The sequence below is a fragment of the Nicrophorus vespilloides genome, unplaced genomic scaffold (assembly GCF_001412225.1).
Source record: "Nicrophorus vespilloides isolate i.1.1-1 unplaced genomic scaffold, Nicve_v1.0, whole genome shotgun sequence".
NCBI lineage: Eukaryota > Metazoa > Arthropoda > Insecta > Coleoptera > Silphidae > Nicrophorus > Nicrophorus vespilloides.
The window spans coordinates 66208-91968 of NW_017098879.1; the positions used below are offsets into that span (position 1 = coordinate 66208).

Genomic DNA, 25761 nt, shown 5'->3' on the forward strand with positions numbered 1-25761 from the left:
TTAGTAGATAATAAAGATTAATAATAATAACAATGTTTATTGCATCAGTCGTACAAAAAGAAACATACAGAAATAAACAAAAATATAAATAATTTCAAAAAAAAAGTCAATTGATAAAAAAAATAAAATGTCAGTATTTATTATATTTATTAAATTAACTTTATTTTTGATACGCATTTATAAATTTAATTATAATATATTTAATATTCTAAAGCTTACATTTACAATAAAATTTGTTGCCAGTGATTTTAGTGATATAAAATTAATTGCTTTTACAACTGAACACTATTAAAACACACATATTATTTTTTCAATAAGTGATTTAATAATATTTGTTACATAAAATATTTTTTTTACCAAAAAGTATACTTAAAAAAAATAACACCATTATAACTTTATTTTTTAAGTGTAATTAGAACCAAACTATTTCGTTTAATGACACACTTTTCCTAAACCTATTTGATTTCAAATGTACATTTTTTATACATACCGATATATTTAATATTAGTTTTATTATATAATTTTAATTTGTGTATCTTTTTTTTGTAGAGCAATGCGCCTTTCATTCGAGACCCGATGCCGATGAGCCCCAATTCAAGGGGTGCTTACGGGCCGCGGGCCTAAAACCATGCGCGAAGAAGAACTTGAGGTGGCCCTAAAGGTAATATTTTTTAATATTATTATTTACAGTACATTTTATTGATAAAAAACATAAATTAATTAATAATAATATATCGGAAAGTTCGTGTCGATTTTCGCGATGGCGCGATTTTGGCGATGCCTATTAGAAATGTGAGAAAAGTTGGGTTTGGAACAAATTAAACTGACACATTTAGTACCCTTCCTGAAGATGGAAGATAACAAAGTGCATTTTAGATTTTGATACTTTCCTATTACTGTAAGGCCAAAAATGCAACTAAAGCAATAAAGATATATTCTGTTAACGGTGAAGTTGATTTAGCTAAATTAACTATAAGAACGTATTTCTGTAAATTTAGAGCTGATGATTTCAGCCTTCAAGTTCTGCTAGTAATAATGACATTTATTGAGAATAACCCGTATTAAAAATATTAAAAACAACCATTGATGAATGTTTTCGAAGCTTGAAACCATTGAAATATATGAGTTTTGTACAATTTAACGGACAAAAATCACTACAATATCAGCCCTTATATTACATTTACTATTCAAAAAAAAAATATTGAAGTCGGAAAGAGTTGTGTTTGTTCACCCGTAGTATTCACCAGACAGTGCACTTTCCGATTTCCACAATAAATTCCATTAACTGTTTTTGGCGAAAACCTAATAAATTTTAAGTTGCTTGAAAGATGAAGGAACGATTTATAGATTAAAAATGGTGCATATACATTTAAAAATTTATATATAAAAGTTTTGATTTTTAATTTTCGTGAAAAATCGGCACGAACTGATCGAAGCTGCATTATAGATTTTTCAGTAATAATACAATAATTTCAATTAAAAAAGTGACCATAAATATATTTTTTTCTATTGATTTTCAGTATTCAAATTATAATAATATGATTTTTCAGGTGGTTATAGTGGGAAACGGTGGTGTTGGAAAATCCAGCATGATTCAAAGGTACTGCAGAGGAACTTTCACCAAGGACTACAAGAAGACCATCGGGGTGGATTTTCTGGAGCGACAAATTGAGTAAGTATATAATAAAAAGAAAATTAATCTAGTTCATATGAAATATGTTATAAACATGTATTTGCTCTAGTTATTTCTACTCTGTTATTAAGATAATATTCCAACTACTTACATCTTATTATTAATAAATTATAGTTAACAATTTAAAAAAATAAATAAATACATTATTAAAGTAAATTTTGTGTACAAAATTTATATACATATCTAAACTGTAAGAATAAAAAGATATAATTAAAACACATTTATTTGAAACAAATTTCAATTTGAAATAGAATGAAAAGTGAATCTACAAAATGTGTATTACTTCCAAACTATTCTACTTAATAAAATATATTTTTTTTATGTCGTATAAGTTTTATTCACAATCTGCTGTTCATCAATGTGAACATTGAGTAAATTTCAGACATTAAATGGATAATCTTTATGATGATTTCTTTTTTTAAAATTTGTTGGTTGCTATCGCCTTGTACGTTAACTTCAGTAGTATATTGAGGCTCTGCGATTCCACTATTTCTTTTGACTGTGAATCTCCATATTCTCCATATCTCCTCATTCATTTGACTGCAAGCACCGAGAGGGCTCACAAAGAGCCCGAACGAAATCGTTGGTAAGGCGACTTAACCATTCGGCTATTAGTCGTCCTATAAAATATAAATAAGACACATTTTTTTGGAAATAACTTTCAATTTGAATTAAAATGAAAAGTGAATTTGTTACAACGTTTGGACATATGAACTTTTATGATACATATTATTTAATTAAAAAGATTTAGTACTAAATTTTCTTCAACATTTTACAAACTGCATATTGTTTCATTCAGAGTTTCTCAAGTTTTGCTCCTTCGTGTCCGCCCATCTATCTTGTTTTCTCGACAACGTAATAATTACATAGTCTGAGCCATCACAAAGGAACTCACCTTTATATACATTTTTTTAGTGTCTCCAATTTATAATATAAAGGAAAGGAAAGGCAGTAAAATCACATAATTAGCCTTTTAGCAAGGACAGCTGTTTCACTTTGTTCCGATTTGATGCACATTCATTCAAAACTAAGTTAAAATGAAAATATTAAATAAAATTTATTTAATCATTTTTGGTTCAAAGTTTAGATTTGTTAATTCAGGAATGAACCATGAAATGTTAAACCAATTGAAATGATTTAAAAACCAAAAAGTATATATGGAACTCGTTTACGGATTTAATAAACATGTGTTTATTTTCTAGAATAAAAAAATATGAATCGTTTATCGCTAATTTTCCACTTGTTTCAACCATAAAATCAGAAATTTTACGATCCATATTACATTACCGGAAACATTGAAACGGGTGCGCAACTGTTGCATTTTTACTCGATTTATCATTGATCCATTAAAATTTCACGGCTCGTATCATTTAGAATCTAATTTGCTTGCAACAAGTCAATCGTTCATCGATAATCCCCATACATCACGTGCCAATTACTCAATTAATTTCAAATTACACGAATATATCAATTAGTGATTCAATCTCGCTCTCTGTATGTGCGCTATATAGATTCAACAATTTGAAAATATCGTTTCAATGATATTTACATGGATGGAGCATAAATAAATTGATATTTTCGAAAGAATTTCAGCAGATGTTCGCTAATTGCTTTATAATAGTCGATCGATATGTCAATGCTGACATTTGCAATGGGATTTTGATTGATTGTACTTAGAACATCTTAATTTACTTTCTATTTTCCTCTTCACGATTCTATTAGAAATAAGTTGTTTTTTTTTTTGTAGGAAAAGAAACGAAACAAGGAAATACGTGGTGCATTCCTACGCCAATTGATTGACTGCTGAAACGTTGTAAAGGTTATTTTGCAGTCCGTTAAATGTTAATTAAAAATGTACCATCAATCCAACACCTGGCTGCAGTCCATTTCATTCCAATCGATTCCGTATAATTATGTTAATCCGATACTTTCGCACTGTTCTTTTTCTCTCTTTCTTTTCGATTTTACACTGTGTGCTAATTAACGGCGTTGATTCGGTGCTGAAAGCTGCGCAGGTTTCATTAAGTGTAACCAGAAACGTTGATCTCGCAAATTATTTTACTTAATGCGTGCATAAGAAAGTTTCCGCGCTCCGCTGCCCTCGGCGTTTTCGTAACTCTTCTGTTTCCTTTCTTGTATATTTACTTTGTATTCATTATACACCTTCTTTTGTACTTAGTCTGTTGCAGGATCCTGTTGTGAAAATTGTGTGCTTCTTATTAAAATACAACTTAGTTGATGCATTTTTTTTCAAATATTTTCTTTTTTTTTAATAACTTTTATTATTTATTCACAACCTGTCAACATCCCTGGCAATAAGTCGAATGTTTTTTGGCCAAGACAGAAAAAAGAAGAAAATAAAAACCAGAAAAAACAAAATAAATTGCATGGAGCGGAACGATTTCCCAACGGAAATCTTCCTACAAATATAAATTTAACTAAAAAATTAATCCAATGACAATATTAACCCAACCAAAAAATTGCTTTTGACGACACTATGAAAATTAAATAAAAATATTCATTCTAATGGACAATGAAACGAACTTTTAGTTTCTAAAGGGGAGGTCGAGGGTGTTGTGTCTCTTCAGTCTATGGGGGGTGTCACTATTATCTAGCAGGGATAATGCGAGACTGTTGGGGTGGTTTCAAGTCTGTTCTGGTAACGTACACTGAACTTGGGGATTTCACTTTCAACAGTGTTCATGTGGAGGTCGTGTGTATCATGTCGTTCGTCACGTACCAGGGGGCCTGCACCAGGGTTCGCAGGCACTTGGACTGGAAGCGTTGCAGGATCTCGATGTTGGAATTGCTGGCTGTTTCCCAAAGCTGGATGCCGTACGTCCACACCGGCTTTAGTACTGTCTTATAAATTAATAGTTTGTTGTCGAGGGATAGTGGAGATCTTTTGCCGATCAGCCAGTAGAGTTTCGCGAACTTGATGCCCATTTGCTTCCTTTTGGTTGCGATGTGCTTCTTCCACGTTAGTCGGCGATCCAAGAACAAGCCCAAGTATTTGGCATTTTCGACGTGCGGGATGATTTTGTTGTTCAGTGTGACCGGGGGCAGGTTCCCTTTTTGAGGGTGAAGGTGACATGGCTGGATTTGGTTTCGTTGACTTTGATCCGCCACTTCCAAATATTTTCTTGTTGCAGCACTTAATACGAAAATCAAGTAACAGCATCATAGCAATTTGTCATCATTATTTATCGTTGAAATTATCTTTAATTTAGTCAATTTAACATTTTTTAAACATATGTATTGGACACATGTGCCAAAGACTAAAGAATCGATATTAGTAAGATTTTAATAGATTCGACACTATGAAATGAAAATACAATTTAAGTAACAGCGTCACTTAGTATAGTAATTTCATGGTATTATTATAAACAACATTTCTATATATGGTATATGCATGATCTTTATATGTATACCGACGTAATGTCAATCTGAGGGTGGCTTAAAATTAACATCACTGTAATTCCTAATTATGTTTTCCCTAACTATACTTTCTTTAATTTAATTATGTTGATATTTTAAATCGTGAAGTAATTTGTGTAGATGTTTTTCTTCCATACCAAATATTTTATACCATATTATTTTTCTATACATCTTCATTTCGTGGCCCTGTTAATCCTTCAACTCTTTGTGGGATCAGAAATTTCCAAATTTCTAGTCCCAACAATTTTTTAGACAACTGAATCAGACAACTTTGTCAATTGAATCAATACCGGATGGTATGGACTATCAAGATTTTATAAAAAAAAATATAATGCATGTTAAGACTTATCGTTCAATCTGCATTATTTTTATATACTTTATTAAGATTACATTTGAATCAACATATTCCTCTCTGCATTCGCAAACATATATGTCCATAGTCAAAACTTGATTCCAATTGCCATTCTAACATAATATCTGCGTTGATACAATTCGTTCCGCCAACAAATGTCTTATTTTTTTCACTTCCTATAATGTCTGCGCTAATTCCCAAGTACAGAGGAACCTCGCTTAACGAGCACCTCATATAACGAGCATTTCGCTTAACGAGCAAAATTAATTGTAAGAAAAATGACTTGCTTAACGAGCGACGTTTCGCATAAAAAGTGACGATGAGAAGAGAAGTCCTGGATTGCGCGCCTGCTACATCATTTTTAAAACTTGTGTACACATATTATGTGTATTTTTGAATATGTTTCACTATGCTAGTAAAATCCGAAAATTTTGGAACTCGTTAAGCGAGGTTCCACTGTTATAATTGTAGCTTGGTTGATATATTTCCTGTAACACTAAGATGCTGACCAGTCCTTTATAATTTCTAAATGTAGATATCTTAATGTCTTAGAAATTGCTAGCATTTCAGTTTGGAAAACCATGCAATGATTTGCTATTTTTTTCTTGTTCTAGAAATTATTCCTTTCTTCCAAATATATTTCGAACCATCCGTATATATCCTAGATTATTTGGTATTGTGTTCTTCGATAAAATTTGATTATCTGTTGGATGGACTGATCCTTGAATCACCATTGTTTTCTCAATTTGTTCTTTTACAATATTTTTACCATAAATAGTAATTTATTCATTTTCCTCAATATTATTTACTTATACCTACATATTTATTATATTATTAAGACAAAAGTCCCGATTACCAAAATTGCTTCAGGTGGGGTTGTTTTGCTGTCCCTTGGCTGTCCTCAGCAGTGATTGTGATTTTCTTATTATTGATTGGGAATATCAATATCAGTAATAAAATATTGATATGTATGGACCAAAAACATATAATTGATTGATTTGATGAAAATTGTTTATGTATAAATTTATATATTTGATATTGTAAAATATGGACTTATTTTCTGTTTTTTCTTACTTGCAACGTTGATACAAAGAGGATGTAATATCTTAATATATAGTAACGTATTAATGATGAGACATCTATGTATTATTTATCAAGTATTTCATATGTTAATAAGTTTCCTTATTTTCTGTCTTTTCCTTTTTTTTCAGCGTTGATGGAGAGGAAGTAAGGTTGATGTTATGGGATACGGCAGGTCAAGAAGAATTCGATGCCATCACGAAAGCCTATTACCGGGGAGCTCAAGCCTGCGTTTTGGCATTCTCGACTACAGATAGGGACTCCTTCGAAGCAGCCCATTCCTGGAAACTCAAAGTAAGTTAACACTCACACACATACAAAATATATATTGTAAATACTCAGAAACCAATAAAAAAAAGTTAACACAATTGCAGTAAATTACAATTAGAATTTAGTCAAGGTATATAAAAAAAATAACTGCTTAATTTTAATTTCTTTAATTACAATTCGTATATAATTGTGTTGAGCAATGCCATTAATTTTGTTTTCACACCTATTTTACATCGAATTCACGCTTCACCCGTCGGCTATTTGATTTTAATATCTTGGAATAGATTTGCGGTCACAGCTTTCCGAAGTTGAATATGTCCTGAAGCAAAATATTCCTTTTGCTGTGCGTCTCCTTGATGATTTATTGATTGGCTTAGGTCAACAACGGTAAACACGACCTTTGATTCGTTGAAATACAATGACTGAGAGATAGAAATGAATTTCCTGCAGGCAATTGATGAGAAAATCATTATTTTTTTTGTTGGTATTGTTTGAAAATATGGGTTACAGAAATGACGTTGGATTTGCATATTTTTCGGTGAAGAGGAAATTAAGTACAAATGGGTAGGTAATAAGACAAGGTTGGTCGGTGACCAGTAACCGTCATGGTCTTGTGATAACGCAGAATGGTGTGTTATTTAAGTAGGTACGCATTTTGTATGCATATTCATTCACAAATTGACGGCTCATATTCTAATTATCAATTATTTCGCCTACACGCCAATTACACATTTTCATTCACATAATAAGTGAAAATATAATAAAAAAGACAAACAAAGTAACATATACTAAGAATTATTATTTATATAGAAAGTTTCAAATTTAAGTATTATGATTAATATACAGTAAGGGTAGCTAGCTTTTGTGCACAGAGATCTACATTTTATCTTAAAAATGTGTCGCTATCTAATTATCATATGCGTAGTCCAAGTGGGGGAAAATGTGTGAAATACTTACTATGTTTATATAGAGTGGCCCATCGGATAAGCCGGATTTAATTTTGAAATGAAACATAGTAAATTATTATGTAATTGGGAAATTTTTATTGATTTATAAAGTAGACATGTTGGGACTTATTATGGAATACTATGTCGGCCAAATAGCCGTCTCGGTTGTGCTGGCATACCCTGTACCTTTTGATAACATTTTCGAGGACTTTTTGCAAGGTTCAATTTCAAAAATAACGCGTTGGATCTTTGTTTTCAGTTCAGGAATTGTTTGTGGTTTGTTAGCATACACCTTGGACTTTACAAAACCCCAAAGGAAAAAATCGCATGGCGTCAAGTCGCAAGATCTGGGCGATCAATTAACATCAGCATTTTTGGAAATCACACGATCAGGAAAATATTATTTTAACAAATCAATGGTTTCTCTTGCTGTATGGCATGTGGAACCATTATGTTGAAACCATAATGGTAATGGACATGTCGTCCAATTGATCCCACAAAAAGTTAGATCATTCTCAAAAAAGATCGGTCCAATTACACTTCCAGCTCATAATCCGCACCAAACAGTGACTCCTTATGGGTTCATCATTTTTTCATTAATTACACTAGGATTTTTATTTCTCCGAATTCGACATTTCTGTTTATTATCAAAACTATCCAATTGAAAATGAGTTTTATCGCTAAAGATGATGTTTAAAAAAACTTTTCACTTTATTTTATTATAGAATGTGGTATAAGTCCACCAAAAGCTAAAAAACGTTTATTTTCTTTAACAATTTTAAAAATTATTATTACATAAGAAAATTTGACAGTTTTATAGTGATAAAACAGACCCTTAAATATCTCGATATATATAAAAATTTACTATTTGTGTTATAAAACTTTCAAAAATAACGGCTCATATACCATTCAACACCATACAAATGTATATTTTATATTAATGATTTATTGTTTATTTTGATTATTTTTATTTATTTCAAGTATTTACCTGCAACATTTTATACACATAATAAGTAACAAACATATAAAAAGTCAAACAAACTAGTATATGTTAAGTATAATTATAATTAGTATATTAACAAATATAGTATAGTTAGTTACGTTTTGTACAAGGTCTTTGAATATTTTTTCTATTTAGCTATTGAAAATTATACATATTAATTTCATATATTAATGTTCTATTGTTTATTTTGATTAATTTTAATTATTTCAAGCAGTAAAAAGCAACATGCAGAAAATGAATGACTGTTAAAATACTTTATTACAATAATCAGTATATTTTAACTCGCAGCTTATATTTTACAAAATTTTGGCAACTGGTATTATCACATAATTTGCAGATATTTATTAGTATATAATACTACACATATTTATATATTATATATTTATATATTATACATTGTAAGCAATAATAAATTTTACAATAAAATTTTAGATTTAAAATTATTATGAATTATAATTAAAAAAAAATATACTTCTTAAATAGAAGCAAATTGGACATACAGTAGAACCTCGCTTAACGAGCATAATCCGTTACAGAATCTTACTCGTAACGCAAAACATTCAGTAAGCAAAACAATTTTCTGATATAAATTAATGTTATAAATTATGAATAACGTAAAGAAAACAAAAAACATAGAAAAAATAGTTATTATTCGGGGACATTTTTTCAAGGGTTTTTAAACATTGGACACAAAGAAAATCATACATAACACAAGTTTACTAACTTGATGTATGAAATAACATAATTCCTATTTGTTGAAAATCGCTCGTTTTTGTTGCTCTCTAGGCGAATTACTCATTAACGAAGTGCACGTTTAGCACGTTAATACTGTATTTATTATTTACTATAATTATTTAATAAAATTGTCTTTATAGTATTCAAGATGGCGCTGCAATCGAATTTACTAATATTTTCAATATATCTTTTATAATGATATGTATCGGTATATAGTTTTTTTTGTATTTATATATCTTATGGATGTACTTTTAACTTTTAAGTAGTTTCATAAAAGCAATGACTACGGATATGAAGTGTCAAATGTTCGCCAAAAGAACCAATAAATTTTGTAATTATTTTAATTAAATTAAATAAAATAATTAATACTTTAAAATTTCTTCAAACAATAGATTTTTCTGTGATGTCAAAGTCGTTTAAATTATTTTTATATTTTGAAAAACGTATGATCTATTACAATTTATGTTATTTGATCACGTTTTGTTTTATGATACTGAATTTTCTCATTTAATAAAAACTAAGTAAATTGTTTTTTCTGAAGACATGAAAATAGACCATAAGTTTTCGGTCATTGATCTTAAAAGATAATTGTATTGCAAATAAACATTATTTTCTATAAGAAACGGCTTTTCGTGAATACAGCTGTTGTTGCATATGTACCAACTTATATAATATATGTCACTATATTTAGTTCGTTGCGGTTATTTTTGTGTATGCAAGTAGTGCGCATTCCAAACTCAGAGCGTTCGATTACGTGAGATACTTATGTCATGTCATACTTAGAAGTGTGTACTTAGAATTAAATCAATGCAAAGATACTTTTAAAATTATTTTATTGATATTACAGGATCTTAGAAAATTACATAATTCATTCCATCGTAACAGTTGATCTTTTATTATATAATTATTGTTACATAAATCTATTTCTTATATGTGACTGTTATAACAAATACAATATTATCATGTATAAATTAATTGATTAGCGTATGAGATGTTACTAATTCTTTGGAGTATATAGTAATTAGTAATTACTATTTATTAATGATTATTATTTGTAGCTGAAAGGTAATATAATTTCAACTACTATTTAGTATTAGTTCTGAGATTATGAGTTTATGGGAATGTTTAACTGATTGTTTTTCTTATTGTTTTCAGGTAGAGAATGAGTGCGGAGAAATACCCACTGTGATAGTTCAAAATAAAATAGACCTGATGGATCAGAGCGTCGTGAATCCGTAAGTATAATAATAAATGCGGGAAACGTGTAAACATGAAATAAAAAAGAAGAAAAAGGAATAGGAGGAAGAGAAAAAAAGCTTACGAAAGAGTGGAAAGAAACGGATTTAGTCTGTTTCCGTGTTCTTAATCGTGTCTTATTCATCTCAGATGCGTGCGGTTTCCTTATTTTATGTATATTTCGGTGCGTTTTCCGCGTGTCGAAATATAAATGTAACCTTGGTGCGTTGACCCAAAATCGCGGTTCGCTTCCTACATAGTTTGTATATAGTATATAGTGGGTTGTGTGCGTGTGTGTATATGCATATGTGTGAGTGTGTATGTGTGTATATATTTCGGTCTACCCGCAGTTCATTATCCTAGTGTTGCCGAGGCCCATTTTGGCTTATTTTATCGAATGTGTCCATTAAATCCTGGCCTCGATAAGACTGATGCATTTCTTCCGCACTTCCGGTCATTGCCGTGACCGGACGACATTTGTTATTCGCAGCACCGAAAGCGAACATGTTTCACTTTTGGCGCAGAAATTTATTCAATCGAGTTTTTTTTAATCTCACATTTATATACAAAAGTACTAACATTAAAATAACTCACATATATAAATGCGAATTTATTTATAACTCATACATGAAAAATAATGTTAACAAATCTTTTTATTAATTTAATTAGTGACGGACAAAAATAATATACAACGAATTGAAATAAATTTTATACATGCCTGTTTTAAAAGATGGCGAATTTATAGAATTCTTTATAAATATTCTAAACTTACACGAATTTACTTTCCACATTTTTTTCTTCGATTTTTGTTATTGTTTTATTGTTATACGTATTGTTACAAATTAATTAAAAAAATCATAAAAAATTATAGATAAATTGAGAAATACGTTTTTAGCAATTTTCTAATAATACTACAGTAAGACCCCGAAAACGAAACATTTTATGTACTAAAACATTATGTACTAAGTCATTTTATGTATGTACATTTTAGTACATAGCAAATAGGAAAATACCAAAAAATAAACAAATTTTACTTTATTTTTTAGTTGTATTTATAGTAATTTTCATAATCTATGTTTTATATTAGTGATTCTCAAACTTTTTGGTTCGCGACTCCCTTATGGACATGAAAAGTTTCTGCGACCCCCGAAGAATTGGTGTAGAAAAACAACTAGGAATGATCTGTCATTCAATTTTTACGACTTCCCAAATATTTTTCGCGACTCACATTTTGAGAATCACTGTTTTATATAACACAAACATTTGGTCTTCTAATATTTTTTATTTTATGGCGATAAAATCGTCTAGAATCATTTGTCGCTTTTTTTTCATTTCATTAAGCAAATTTTGGTAGCAGGCGATCTACTTGTCAAAATTTGGATCATTCGCTACAATTTGATCAAGGATATCAGTTATCGTTAATAATCTTTTTTTAAGAAAATCTGTAGCAAGTTCTTTTGGTTCATCGTATTCAGAATCACTATTTTCGCGTTCTTTAATTCCTTGTTCTGCTAGTTCTTGAAGGTCGTCGTTGGTAAGGCCCTCACCAAAAACCTGTAGTAACTCCTTAATATCCTGCTCATCATCCTGCAAATAAGCATAGATTCTGGGAAAGCACAGCGCTACATGTTCGGGAATAATCGTATTATATACGAATCAATGAAATGCCGCGATAATTTGATTCCGGGTAAATTTAGAGCTTTTTTTAAGGTTTCCAGCAAACCACAAACCGTTAATCGAGGCAGTGCTTACGAGGACTTTCTGTGTGTGAACAGAAAGCGAGGTATTTTTATTTTAATGTTTATCCTGAACCGAGATACAATATCAAGATTCCACTATATTTAGTCATATAATTCTTAACTAATGAACATGTTATAAATAAAGCAAATGAGGTAAAAAACATTTACTTCTTAATATTATATGTATATAATAGATTGAAAATAATTTATAAAATTGAAAAATCATATATGTTAATGCAGAAAATGCATGGAAGGTTATATAAACATCGGGCTGCTCAAGAGGTCAGCCGCATGGCCGTTTGCAGTACGAGACACAGTAGTGGTTTGTGGAAACTCTGCATGCATATAAACTGTTTTGTTTAGTCTTGCAAGATTCAAGAGTAAACAAGACCGTGGCACTGTTGTACTTTTGAGGAGAGCTAAAATATCCTTTCGAAGGAAACAGCACAATCTAAAAGAAATAAATAGGAGCGTGATTCACAAGCACTGCAATACACGCTTTATACACTCACACTCTGCTTATAATAAAATACATGTGTATTTATAACGAAAAGTGTTTCTATTAAAGCCAATTAAAAAACACTTATTTATATAAAGATTTGCACAATTAAAGTTAAACACACTGAAAATAATTTTGATTGCTAACACAATTTAATTCTTATTTTAGATCTTAAATGATATTTTAAAAATATTACATCATATATATAGTGATATGATGTAATGTTTTTTTATCGCAGAATTATATTTTAATAAATATTCAGTAAATTATATATTGTAAATATAGTAAAAACTATATCACTTTGCATAAATTGGGCCAATAGAAGCAGTTATATTTTATTATACTAACTTACGGCAATTCGCACTTACCATGTTATAGTTACTGTGCTAATTCAGGTAAATTAATTTATTCTTTATTAAATGAAATATGTAAATAAAATCATTATCATACAGGAAAGAGAACTTCAAATATTAAATATCAAATTATTAAAATATTAAAGGATAATACTTACCAATTTGTCGTTTAATAGTCTAATAAAGTGGACTGGTTATCTTATTTATATATAAATGTCTGCCCTAGACGGTATACTATACGTACAGCTTTTATTTTGCACAATTTGCGCAAACGTTTTCCGTTTCAATTCGTAAATTTCCTGCCAGAGTTAGGATTTAACGGCCGCAGATTACGTGAGATGCCGCCTCTCTAGGGTTCATCGTGCCAACTTTTTCTCGCCGTGTTCGTCCGAGGTGAAATTGAAAAGTCTGTATGAGGCCCTTTTGCTCCTTGTTTCCTTCCACGCTCTTTCCAGACTTACGATGTGCATAAACTCTAAGAACATGAGAATCCAATTGAATTTGCTCCACTGCGGAAATTACATTTAATATTAAAATAAAATATATTTAAACTACGTTCTACATTTAGAGACTCAAGACAATATAAAACTAAACATATTTTTTTCCATATTCAATTATGTCCATTTACATAATAAATGTTAGTTTAACATTTAATTCAGTATAGTTAAAGAATGGGTGAATTAATTATATGACAATCGTGGCTTGTTATTTAAGTACTTGCCATGTAACTTATATAAATATATAGTTATTTGGCAAACAGCCTTCTCTGCGCCTTGTTAGCATTTGCAGCTATTTTTTAATTGAATTCTATTTCTTCTAGAACTATTTAAAGTAATTTAGTTCAGCGTTCTTCAACCTTTTTATACATACAAATCAGAAACGATTAATGTAGAAATATAAACAGTTTTAGTTAATAATTTTTATAACACTGTAAAAAGTATATTTTTTGCAAACAAAAATTACCTTAGACCACAGGATTAGTTAACTTTTAGTTCATCTCTTGTATTTCTGCTGTATTTTTTTTATTATTATGTTTTTGAATTCACCCATAGTACTTTTCATTTTTGTGATAGATGGCGCTGCAGTAAAATATGTTTATATTTGTCATGTTCAGTTGTAATTATTGAAATTTATTTAAAATATTTCTTCAAGGTCGGAAAGATTGTGGTCAATAGCTTGTTTACTATTATTTCTTGAAATAATGATATAAATCCATAAATACTTACATTGAAGTTTAAAATAATAAGAAATGCATTGATCATTGGGATAATGTGTAATTGATACTTTGACAGGTGTATCAAGTATTATACCTAAATTGCTGTACGCAGGACTATTATAGTTGGTACTTCTATTAAGTACTGCATACTGCATTCATTGAAACTTTAATCAAAATTGCGTTATACTTATATTATAAATTTGTAGGAACTGCATTATTTTTTAAATGTGTTTAATTCAGATATAAACAATCTTAATACAAAACCTATAATATACAGCACACATTGGAGGTATGCGTAAGACTACTGTAATAACAGGAATTTGAGATGTTAACGGTTGGATTGCAGTTAAATGCAATTTAGAAGCGTTTAATTTTATTATGATTAGAGGTGCGCAAGAGGAAGACGGTAAAAACAGATAGAGAATGAGAAAAAAAGGAAACTGCGCTGGTATGTAAACAAAATTATGGTCCGTTAATTACCATCGGAAACGGTTACTCTTCACCATCGGACTGTGCGCAAATTAGGCGCAATCCATTTTTGCTTTCACCGATCTGTAATAAGTTCTCGGAGATTTTTAATTGACTTAATTGATGCGGCGACATTCTTCACGCAACCACGCGGAATGATGTTTCGAAAATAAGATGGAAAATGAGTCAAGACAAAACAGGACAAACTTAATTTGAAAATAAGAAATGAACAAAGATATGCATTTCTTCATGAGTCTCTTTAATTTATTTCAATTTCATTTGCAGGGAGGAGGCCGAACTATTGGCCCGAGCTCTGGGTTGCCGGCTGCTACGCACTTCCGTCAAGGAGGACGTCAACGTGGCTTCCGTTTTCCGGCATTTGGCTTCTAGATGTTTGGCCGAGATGCGAGAACCTCGCGATGATTATTATTCATCTGTATCCCACGGACATCATCCTGTCACCATAAGTAAGTTATGCAACCAACTGTACATATCACTTATTTTAATATTTTTACTGTTTGTTGATATTCAAAGTCTTCATATGGAATAATATAACTTGAAATTTAACAATATTTGATACAGATATTATTTAACATTCCGATTCATAGTTTCAAAATAATTGAACCTGAATTATGAATCGAATTCCTAATATTAAGGATAATTAATCATGATGTTTTTATTTATATCAAACAAAAAAAATCTCTAACTCATCTATGCAGCAGATATTTATATTCAAATTAAGATCAAAATTACATAATATTCTGTATTATTTGCTTGAAATCATTTGCATCAAAGTATCTCATAAATTGAAGCAAGTAATATTTAGAAAAATGAATTTGATGAATTATTTTCTTTTATTTGTCTAATTAGAATTAAATATAATTAATTAATACGTATATCTATTATGAATAAGTGCAAAAGATCTTGTTTGGACGTTATTTTTTAAAGGTAACATTTTCTCAATTCATTATAATTTAGTATACAATTTTAAATATACTGACAGTCAAATTATTTCATAAAGTTTAAACTTTATTATTAATCAAATATACAATGAAAACAGTTTTAAAAATAGTTTCAATTAATGTTGCAGCAACTTTGATAATTGATATGCATATGATAACTGATAGAAATATTCTGAACTTGATGTGATTCCTCAATGATAAAGTAAATAAAGATACAATAAAAAAATAAGTTTAAAACAAATATTTGAATTATTTTAGTACATTTGATAGAATATTAATATTCCGAACTTAAATTGTAATATTATATTTTGTGTGTGTTTTAGGTGCCTTCAGTCCTAGTCACTCGGCAAAAAACCATAACGGTACGATAATCTTGAGGCCAGGCAAACACAAGAAGAAGAAGAACGTGCTGAAGAACGCCTGCAGATTGTTATGAGTCAACAACAACAACACCACTATTTTCTGCCGCCACCACCAATTATTATTATTATTGTTTGTTTATGTTGTTCTTTACGATAATTATTATTATTATTTGTATGATTTTATTTAACCACTTTAGGGCCAACTTCAACTGCGCTTTTATTTATTAACACTCGACCTTCTTAGCTTCGACTACAGTTTCTTTCGCCATGTATAAATACTTTTTATTAATCTTAATCGATACCACCTATATTTTATTTTGTTTTCGATGTAAATATAAATACGATCATTGTATATTACTTATACTTGCCAATTGACGAATAAATTCTTTGAAAGTAACAAAAAATGAAAAAGAGTCTTCACTAGGCCAAAGGCGATGTGCGAATATTATTTTACATTTAATTCACATATTTACACTTATTACTATATTATTATAATTATTACTTTTTGTTCATTTATTAATTTCGTTTGTTTGTACGTTGTATTCCTTTATTTTACCGCTACAATTTAAGTACCCTTTTACAACAATAGCAAAAAGTATACTTTCCCAAAATGTTTCTTAATCAATCTGTATTTAGTCCATGCAATTAATATAGTAATAAATATATTTTTTATTTCACGATTACACAAATATTGAATGCAGCGAATCACGATTCTAAAAAATTATATGAAACATGACATTAACTTGAGTTTTATAATATCTCAAGTCTCAGTTTCCTCTTCGATTTCACCGAAGGTCTCTTTAGTCTTAATTTTATTGATCTCTTCTTTCATCTCGTCGCGTTGTTTGCGTTTGAAGAAGCCTTTCTGCAATAAAAAAAAAACAATTAATACTAAAAAAAATGTTACGTAATTTAATAACTCACCTTGTACATTAAGAAAGTTAAAGCGGAGAGAAGCAAAATACCGATGATCACAGCTAAAAGAATCCAATACCAAGCAATGCCGCTTTCGTCAATGGTATCTTCCAAAACAACTTCCGAACTTTTGATCAATCTAAAAAGGAAATACAAATTTAAAACTTACATTTAAAATATAAATTGTAGTTCTCACTTCTCTTTATTCTCCACATATTCCAAATCCAAAACAGCGGTGAACGTATTCTTGAAGTACTTTACTGCAATATAATTCTGAAATAACAATTGTTTGGAATTTTTAATTGATATTACTTACGGATATTGTCGATGTGCGGTTTGACTTCTATGAAAACTTTAATCTCCTGACCTTTTTTCATCGTTAACCAACATTTTATTGCCATGCATTGGATTTTCGAATTGGAACAACTCAGTATATCATCTTTGTTGTTCCCGAAAAGTCCTGCCGCAGACAATTCACTTTTGTCATCGTTCGTATCTTCTTCTACATTTTCTGGTAAATCAGTATCGCATCTAAATCCTTGCGAGGAAGACTTTAACAGAATAAAATTAATTACAATTCGTTAATATCTCATATATTTTTTTTACTTGTGGCCTGCGAATGCTCATAACATCTTCTAGATCGCTCTTAATTTTATTCGGGATTTTAAAGGTTACTTCGAAATCTTGGATCGGACTTGGACCAATATTTCTAATGTAGAAACCATGATTGTAGGTAATCGCCTCAGTGACATTCTTGTTTTTATAAACTATCTTATCTGAAACACTAATAACAAAAAAAATCAGCTTTCGATAATTGCAAAGCATTAAGAAATGTACCCATCAGTTTCCAGTTTGCTTTTATATTCCAAAGGAAGACTCATGTAGGATTCCAATGTCTCGTTGACGCAATTTAAACTGAAGTTGAATAATAAGTTAGTGCGAATATCCTGAAAGTCCTTTGTGTTTAACTGATATTCGATCGTGTTCTGTAAAGGATTATGTCATATTAGAAATTTTAACTTTACGATTGAGATTGATCTTACTGAATTTTGTAATATTTTATCCAAGGCGCAATTGTTGAAGTTCTTTTCGCAATTTCGGTCCGTCTTCGTAACGAAAATTCCTGATGGTAATGACAATAAGGCTTTGCAGAGGTATGCAGGTTCGTTGCTGTTAACCACATTTACTTTTAAGGATATCTTCTCTTCGGATCCCACTGTTAACTTCTCTATATTGAATTCATTCGATATTTGCAAAGACGGTGTACAGATTTGATCCGAACCGCAATTCAGTAGGAATGGGATCTCGTGTGTTACGACACTCTTCTTTGTTGGAGAATGAACTGGACATGTTGGACAATCTGGAATACAAAGTAACGATTAAGTGAAATAATATTTATAGTATATTCCTTCAAATTATGCAATTCAGAAACTCTAGTTCAAAGTTATATATTAAGAAATATTTTTGTTAAGAATATTTCAATAAATAAATTAATGTCAATTAGATTTAAAACTTTTTATCGTATATTTTCTCTACTAATTTTATCATTTTCTTGTTGAAAAGTCTGTTTGCAATTGAATACGTAAATTATAAATTTAACAGAAGATTTAGTATTTCGAAACACTTCAATTGTAAATATTTCTGATATTTGTTCTATCCATTGGTTTCTCTACTATTTTTATCAAAGATTTTCACGTTTAAAAGTCTAATAAATAGATCTACTGTGCTAAAACATTAAAATTGTTTTTTTCTTTTGTCAAGTAGATTTATAACTTCGTTTTTATACTATTTTTTAATAATAATATGAATTTAAGATTTTTATTGTAACCATTAAGAAGGGTCAATTGTATTTACATTCTTCAGAATTACTTTATTTTTAGAGTTTCAATTCTTGCAAATTAAACATTTGTTAACTGTAAAACCAGTTAACAACTGTAAAACGTTTAAAAAAGATTTGAAGAACCTACATAAAAACCTTTTTTACCTCTATTTATCAAGAAAAAATACGCAAAACAATTGTAAATAAAAGATGGATTCAGATGAAAATTCAATGAATGACTTACCGTCAGCAGATCTGGCTTTCAACTCTATACTTAATGGAGTAATATCATCGTTGTTCTTTAACAAATTATAAATTATTAAATTAGTTCAAATGAAATTATATTAATTGTTTAATGGTAATTGAAATTGTTAATTAACTATATTGGTAATAAGATTTACTTACGAGCGGTTTTACTTCGACCGTACTGCAATGTTGTTTACTAATAATCAGTGTTTCCTTCTGATTTGCACTTGACTGTCTACTGGTTATGGTTATGATAGTATTAACTTTATCGTAACCAATAAGTTTCAGACAATAGGTAAAGTTGAAGGGAGGATTATCATGGAAACTTTGCAAACTCTCCACAGTTTGTATCTTGAATTCGTAGTGGAACAGAGGCTTGGATTTGATGAGAAAAGCTTTTCCAGATTTGTAAGCACCAACCGCGAAGTCTTAAAAAACAAAATTATAAAGTCAAATTTAATTATCTTTGCAGATTTACCATTGTTTCCGTCGCTTGTAACATCAACGCCTCGTGATATGCTGAAACCAAATCCGTTGGTATTACTCATGACAATTCTTTGATGCTGCTCCAATTTTCCATCGATGTATAGATAAATGTAGACAGCTCCTATTCCGTTATTCTCGTACGGACTTGAAATTGCCACAGCTTAAATCAATAAAGATATTTCATGTTTTCAAATTACTTCTATTGAGTTTATATTACCATCATATGCATCCCCGGTGATTTTACCCAAATTACTCATGGCCGAACCGAATCTGCCTCTCTCCTCGTGTCCCAACAACGAGTACTTTTTGGCAAATTTCTCCTAAAACGTGCTCATTCAGTGATGTTTAAATATATATTATTTAACTTAATTACGTTTTCGTAGAAGTACACGAACACCTTTCCTTGATCGTAAAACTTCTCTTTGAATGTTGGTGCACCTACAAGTAACTCATCCACGCCATCTCCATTGATATCTAACACGCAAAAGACGCTACCGAAGTAAGAACCAGGCGAAGATCCTAATTCCGTTTGGACTATAGTCTTATGCGAGATCACCTCGAATTGTCCTCTCAGGCGATTTGCCCTTGGAGCTCCTAATACCGCGTAGATTTTACCCACATTTACCAGAGCCACAGCATATCCTCTGTATTCGTAAATGTGGAATTTCTTCAACTGAGGTATTTCGAATAAATCTCGGGAATCATACGGTTTATTTGACGACTTCGTCATCTGACGTCTGGCATTAACAGGAATATCTTCTTCTATCAATCGAACCGCATTTCCTACGAATAAACAATTAATAATATTTCATTAACAAAAATAAATATTCGATTATTATTTTATTTATAAAATACAAAGATTTAATTTTTTATGGTTTTTAAAATTCATAATAAATAATTATTCCTTAAATTTACTTAAATCACTGAAAATTAACAAACCTGTGAAATCCAATTGACCCGGAGTACCGATTAAGAACGTATCCTGAAAATAAATATTAATTACACTTCAATATGGAAAAATCATCATTTATTACATTGTGATGATTGTACGCTGCTGAAAATCCAAATTCGGATAGAGCATGATTGTATCTGCCTGAAACTAATTGTTTTGCTGAAAAATAAAAAAATAATTTAATTATTAGAATATCTTACATCTATTCATTTACTCTTAAGCAAACGTATTATTTTTTTGTATTGGTATCTTATTATGAAAAAAATATTTGTGATACTCATAAGTGTAGTAAACACATTATGAGAATATATTAGAATATATATTGTAGTTATTAAAATATGTTTTGAAGCAACACCTACAAAGAAATATAGTTTGTCTATGAAAATTTCATATTCTGTTAAGAAAAAGTAGTTTAAGTAATGTTGATAAATTAATAAATTCAGAAGTATTAAATTCAGAATCTATTTCAAATATTTACAAGAATGATTAATAAAATGTATTAGTAAGAATTTAAGAAACTTAGTAAAACGTCTAAAAGTATATTATAAACAAATATAGATTTTAAAATTTAATTAAATGTACTTAACCTTTAACTAGTCGCACCGGTGTAAAAAGTACACCAATTTTCTAAAAAATTATACCACATCTATATTTTCTTTTCCCCATCTCTGATACTTAACGTAACCTATGTCCAAAGTGTTTACTAAATGCCGGTGTAATATTATGTTGTCTGCGGCACAAAGAAGTTGTTTTGCGACATAGAAATTTCAGTGCGCAATTTAGTCAGTTTGCGGTATTAGATTAATATTGAGCATAAAAATGAGATTATTTAAAGTAACACCTATGAAACAAGTTCAAATCGCTTGAAATTATGAAAATACATCATTTGTTCATGATTTTTTACATTAGCTTGCTATTATATTGATTTTTATTTGAAGTAATTTTTAATGTCTTCAAGTGGAAACTTAATATATGTCATTTAACCCTAGTTTTGGACTTTATACTCAAATCTATTTTAATAAATTCACATTAAATATACTTTCAAAGTATTTATGGACATATTTTGGTAATGATTTATTCAATATATTAATATAAACAAATCTATAACAACTTACTTTTTTCGGAGCTAGCAAAAATACCAATTCTGCTGTTTTTCTCGATATCCGATAAATAGTAGCAAGCACCGTTGGTGAAATAGTTGTTTGTCATTTTTCCTCCAGATGGTGTTTTGTAATTTTGAGTAAATTTTGGAGCGCACACCTATATCGATAAACGCAAATTGTATTTAGTAATGTAAAATATACTGTGAAATTAATAAACACTCACAAGAACTGAATTCCCGTTTTGAGTTCCACCCTCTATAGTGGCACCAAAAAGTGAACTGTTTCTGATTTCATTAAAAGCTGCAAAATTCATTATAATCGGTTCAGGTTTTATGCAATAATATCCAACGCTACGTACCATCCGTTTCTACGGTGTAATGGGTTTTGCAATTCGTCGGATTGTTTACATCGCATACAAAGACACTTCCGATCTGATCAACACCTCCTTTCGGAGCGCCGCTGATTAATCTAAAATCAGATTACATATTCAAATATATTTACTCAACGTATCGACTAATCGATAATTACCTTGGTGGATTGGATTGTTGTAAATGGATTGCATATCCGAAGTAATCATCCTTTTGGTTGCTATGAAACTCTACATGATTAAGAGCGTCGAAGAGAGAACCGCGAACAAGGGCGATGAATGCAAAGATATTTAGTACACAATATATTTTGAGTATCATATTTGACGGCTCGGGATCGCGCGGATGACTGTTGAAGAGCCCGGCCGATTAACGAAAGGAAATACGACACTGATAAGTGCTAATCGAAAGTCTGATAAAAACCACTCCCGCGGTTGAAGCGGAATGCATAACACATACTCAGAACATACTCAGAAATTGATTGAGTAAGTCGCAAGTACGCACACGCAGATTCAAGGTATGAGTAATAATACTCTGTACAGAAAGATAACAATGTGTGAACAAAATTTCCATTTCGTAATCAACAAATACAAGTGTTTACTTAATATTGTCTGAATTTAACTATTATTAATTATATCACGTATCCATGCTTAATTCTTGATAATTAAGCAGTGTGTGTGACGGACAAAACTTGGATGAGAGACTGACAAGACTACTCTTGCCGAATATCTAATTTTAACCCCGGCCTTAACAAATCAAAGATGCCAAATATTTAATGCGCCCCCTTCTCTCAAGAAACAATATTATTACTTAACCCACTTGAGCCATTTGCGTCGCTACAGTGATGAGTCTGATGCCGATCCTCCCTGCGCATCCCTCTTGCTGCGGTTCTGGAGACTTGTACCACATTTACTAGGTTATTAGAATTTAATACTTTCAAAGAACTATGATAGAAAACGATTTATACGTTTAGCAAGTCTGATTTGCAGTTTGGCATATAGTTTCTTGGCATAACAGTTACTTCTTTTCTTTAAAATAAATTGTTATATCTGACTTACAATAAATGTAATTGTTATTACTTTGTTAAATATAGATTGTTGCGGTATTTTATTTCATATTTGTTTTGGTCTGTATTTATTTATATAATAGCGCACAACTTGTTGTGGCGGCCCTGAATATAGTGATTTTAAATGTTTATATCACAATTCAATATATAATTGCTATAAATAATTTTAATAATTCTGAAGCGAAGTTTAGCAATACAATTGAAATATACAAATGCAAATATACATTATATGTATGAGTAAGAGCTTTATATTTTTCAGTCCCTTTCATATTGGGTGAAGTAAAACGTATACATTGTGAGATATGGCTCTCTAAAGCCATCTAACAAAAACGCTCGAAACGTTTTACTTTACCCAATAATTACCATGTGTCAAATTTATAATACTTCTGTTTTTGAATACACTAGTTTTGTTGCAAAGGCGATGTATTGAAACTTGTACCAAACTTTTTTTCTCGAAAATTGAATTCAAACTTAAATCCTTTGTCAATTCAAGCAGAGCCTACCGTGGATTGGTGATGAATTTATATTATCACAGTTATTATAAGGATAATTCACAATGTTTGAATCCATTTATTTTCCATTGTATTTATTTCATTTTCATCGCCTCTATTTTATCTCGCATGGAATATATGTATTGATTTATTTGGATTTCGTTATAACTACAAAGCCAAATCTAAAAAAATTGTATAGGTTTACGTCATTTTGAAGAATAGTGTCTGCTCTACAAGATTTTCAAGAGTTTCATTTCGATTTGGTTAGTGTATGAGACACTATTTTACCAGAAAATATTTTTTTATATGTGGTTCTTCTCTCTTGAAAAGAGGACATATTTTGTCATAAATTGCCGTTTATTTTAAAAGTCGTGTAAAAGTCCATTTTTATTTAAATTTGGATAAGTATGTGTCACGCTGCTTAATTTTATCTTAGAGAATTAAATTTATAATTCCTATTAATAAGTGAATAATATTTGTTTCTTAACCACAAATGGAATTAAGACACTTATAAAATTAACAATTACATTTATTCTAACATTTGAAAGAGCATTCTCGTCCATTCATACTTTGGAATACTTTATATCAGTGATTCACAACCGGTGGCCATGGCATTGTATTATTTGTATTATTGCACAATACAATTTACACCCTGTTGCATATAGCGAGAAGCATTAATGGTCAAGATTTGCTAGAGAAATTTTTGAACACGATAAATTCGCGAATATATGAATCCGTATTGTTTAATACTGATGTTCGTTGGCTAGATGTTTGAACTTCGCTACGAGGTGCGTGAGTTTCTTTTAGATCAAAATATGCCCGATATACTGGTATAGGTACCTCGATGATAATTACTGGATAGCCAAACTTGCATACATGGCTGATATATTCAAGCATCTGAACATTATTAATAATGAAGTGGACTTAGGCCACTTTCAAATTAATGTTTTTAATTATTGAAGTGCGAAATTTTATGCATTCAAAATTATCATATATAAACGTTACACTAGTCAACAACAAAAAATGGAGTTTACTCAATTATGTTATTTTTATGTTTAACTATTTAATATGGTTATTGTGATATTGATTTCTTATCTTATATCCTGACTAAACGTGGTATGAAACAAACAAATCTGCATGAATAAAGTGTAAAGTGTATTAATTTAAAGTAGTTCGTACACTTGATGGGCATTCTGTCTTTCTAAGTATTATTTCAAGTTAGAAATATATCGACTGAAAAATAATAACTTTTATTACACCAGGCATTGGGACTGGAAGCGTTGCAGGATCTCTATGTTCGAATTGGTGGCTATTCCCCAAAGCTGGATGCCGTACGTCCACATCGGCTTCAGCACTATCTTATAGATTAATAGTTTATTTTCGGGGGATAGCTGTAATCTTCTGCCGATCAGCTAGTACAACTTTGCAAACTTGATGCCCAAGTATTTGGCATTGTCGGCTTGCGGGATGGTTCTGTTCAGTGTGATAGGTTCCTTTTTTAAGGGTGAAAGTAGTAGAGGTCCAGTATTTTAAAATACTTGTTTTATATAACTAGGAATTTTTTTTATTTACAAATTAATTAAAACAGATAATAAGCTCTAGTTCAGGGTTAATTGATGAAAAAATAAAATATATATAATAACTAGGAATAATAATAAAAAAATAATCAAACATCAACGACTGGCTGAAGAGTTGGCGAATTAGGGCTAACGAACCTAAGTCTGCCCATGTAACATTCACTATGCGTTGTCAAACCTGCCTCCCGGTTACCCTGAATAGCGGCATTCTACAGCAAGTAGATGAAGCCAAATATCTGTCAATGCATCTTGATAGACTTCTAACGTGAAAGAACGTCTAACGTTAAAAAAATTGCATTGACTTCTGGGCGTCTCAGCTGATATAAACTCTCCATCTACAAGGCAGTCATAAAACCGATTTGGACCTCCAGTATTCAACTATGGGGAT

General features: G+C 30.3%; 3 protein-coding genes across 3 annotated transcripts in view; 2 read left to right on the forward strand and 1 right to left on the reverse strand.

Annotated features, from left to right (window-relative positions):
* Window positions 1-643, forward strand: part of LOC108563386 — a 37443-nt gene extending 36800 nt beyond the window's left edge. Inside the window, exon 4 of the mRNA XM_017922047.1 lies at window positions 550-643. Within this exon, the coding sequence (XP_017777536.1) occupies window positions 550-624 (75 nt within the window). The 3' untranslated portion in view covers window positions 625-643. The remainder of the gene's footprint in view (window positions 1-549) is intronic.
* On the forward strand, window positions 551-16757 carry LOC108563389 (ras-related protein Rab-23). Its single transcript, XM_017922050.1, has 6 exons — window positions 551-661; window positions 1551-1672; window positions 6695-6857; window positions 10674-10753; window positions 15315-15496; window positions 16315-16757. The coding sequence occupies exons 1-6, from the start codon at window positions 629-631 to the stop codon at window positions 16425-16427; spliced, it is 693 nt and encodes a 230-aa protein (XP_017777539.1). The 5' UTR covers window positions 551-628; the 3' UTR covers window positions 16428-16757.
* On the reverse strand, window positions 16507-22678 carry LOC108563388 (integrin alpha-PS4-like). Its single transcript, XM_017922049.1, has 18 exons — window positions 22403-22678; window positions 22233-22342; window positions 22098-22174; window positions 21887-22031; window positions 20854-20930; window positions 20759-20801; window positions 20193-20602; window positions 20037-20139; window positions 19812-19979; window positions 19493-19761; window positions 19332-19386; window positions 18312-18628; window positions 18106-18254; window positions 17875-18052; window positions 17585-17819; window positions 17465-17528; window positions 17278-17407; window positions 16507-17218 (listed from the first exon to the last, which is right to left on the reverse strand). Exons 1-18 carry the CDS (start codon window positions 22558-22560, stop codon window positions 17114-17116), a joined length of 2793 nt encoding a protein of 930 aa, XP_017777538.1. The 5' UTR covers window positions 22561-22678; the 3' UTR covers window positions 16507-17113.
* Window positions 22679-25761: the final 3083 nt, after the last annotated feature.

Coding starts and splice junctions, on each gene's coding strand:
- LOC108563389 (XM_017922050.1), top strand. CDS start 629: ATGCGCGAAGAAGAACTTGAGGTGGCCCTAAAG. Junction 662..1,550: donor AACTTGAGGTGGCCCTAAAG/GTAATATTTTTT, acceptor ATGATTTTTCAG/GTGGTTATAGTGGGAAACGG. Junction 15,497..16,314: donor ACATCATCCTGTCACCATAA/GTAAGTTATGCA, acceptor TGTGTGTTTTAG/GTGCCTTCAGTCCTAGTCAC.
- LOC108563388 (XM_017922049.1), bottom strand. CDS start 22,560: ATGATACTCAAAATATATTGTGTACTAAATATCTTTGCATTCATCGCC. Junction 20,140..20,192: donor TCGTGTACTTCTACGAAAAC/GTAATTAAGTTA, acceptor AGCACGTTTTAG/GAGAAATTTGCCAAAAAGTA. Junction 19,387..19,492: donor CGGTCGAAGTAAAACCGCTC/GTAAGTAAATCT, acceptor AATTTGTTAAAG/AACAACGATGATATTACTCC.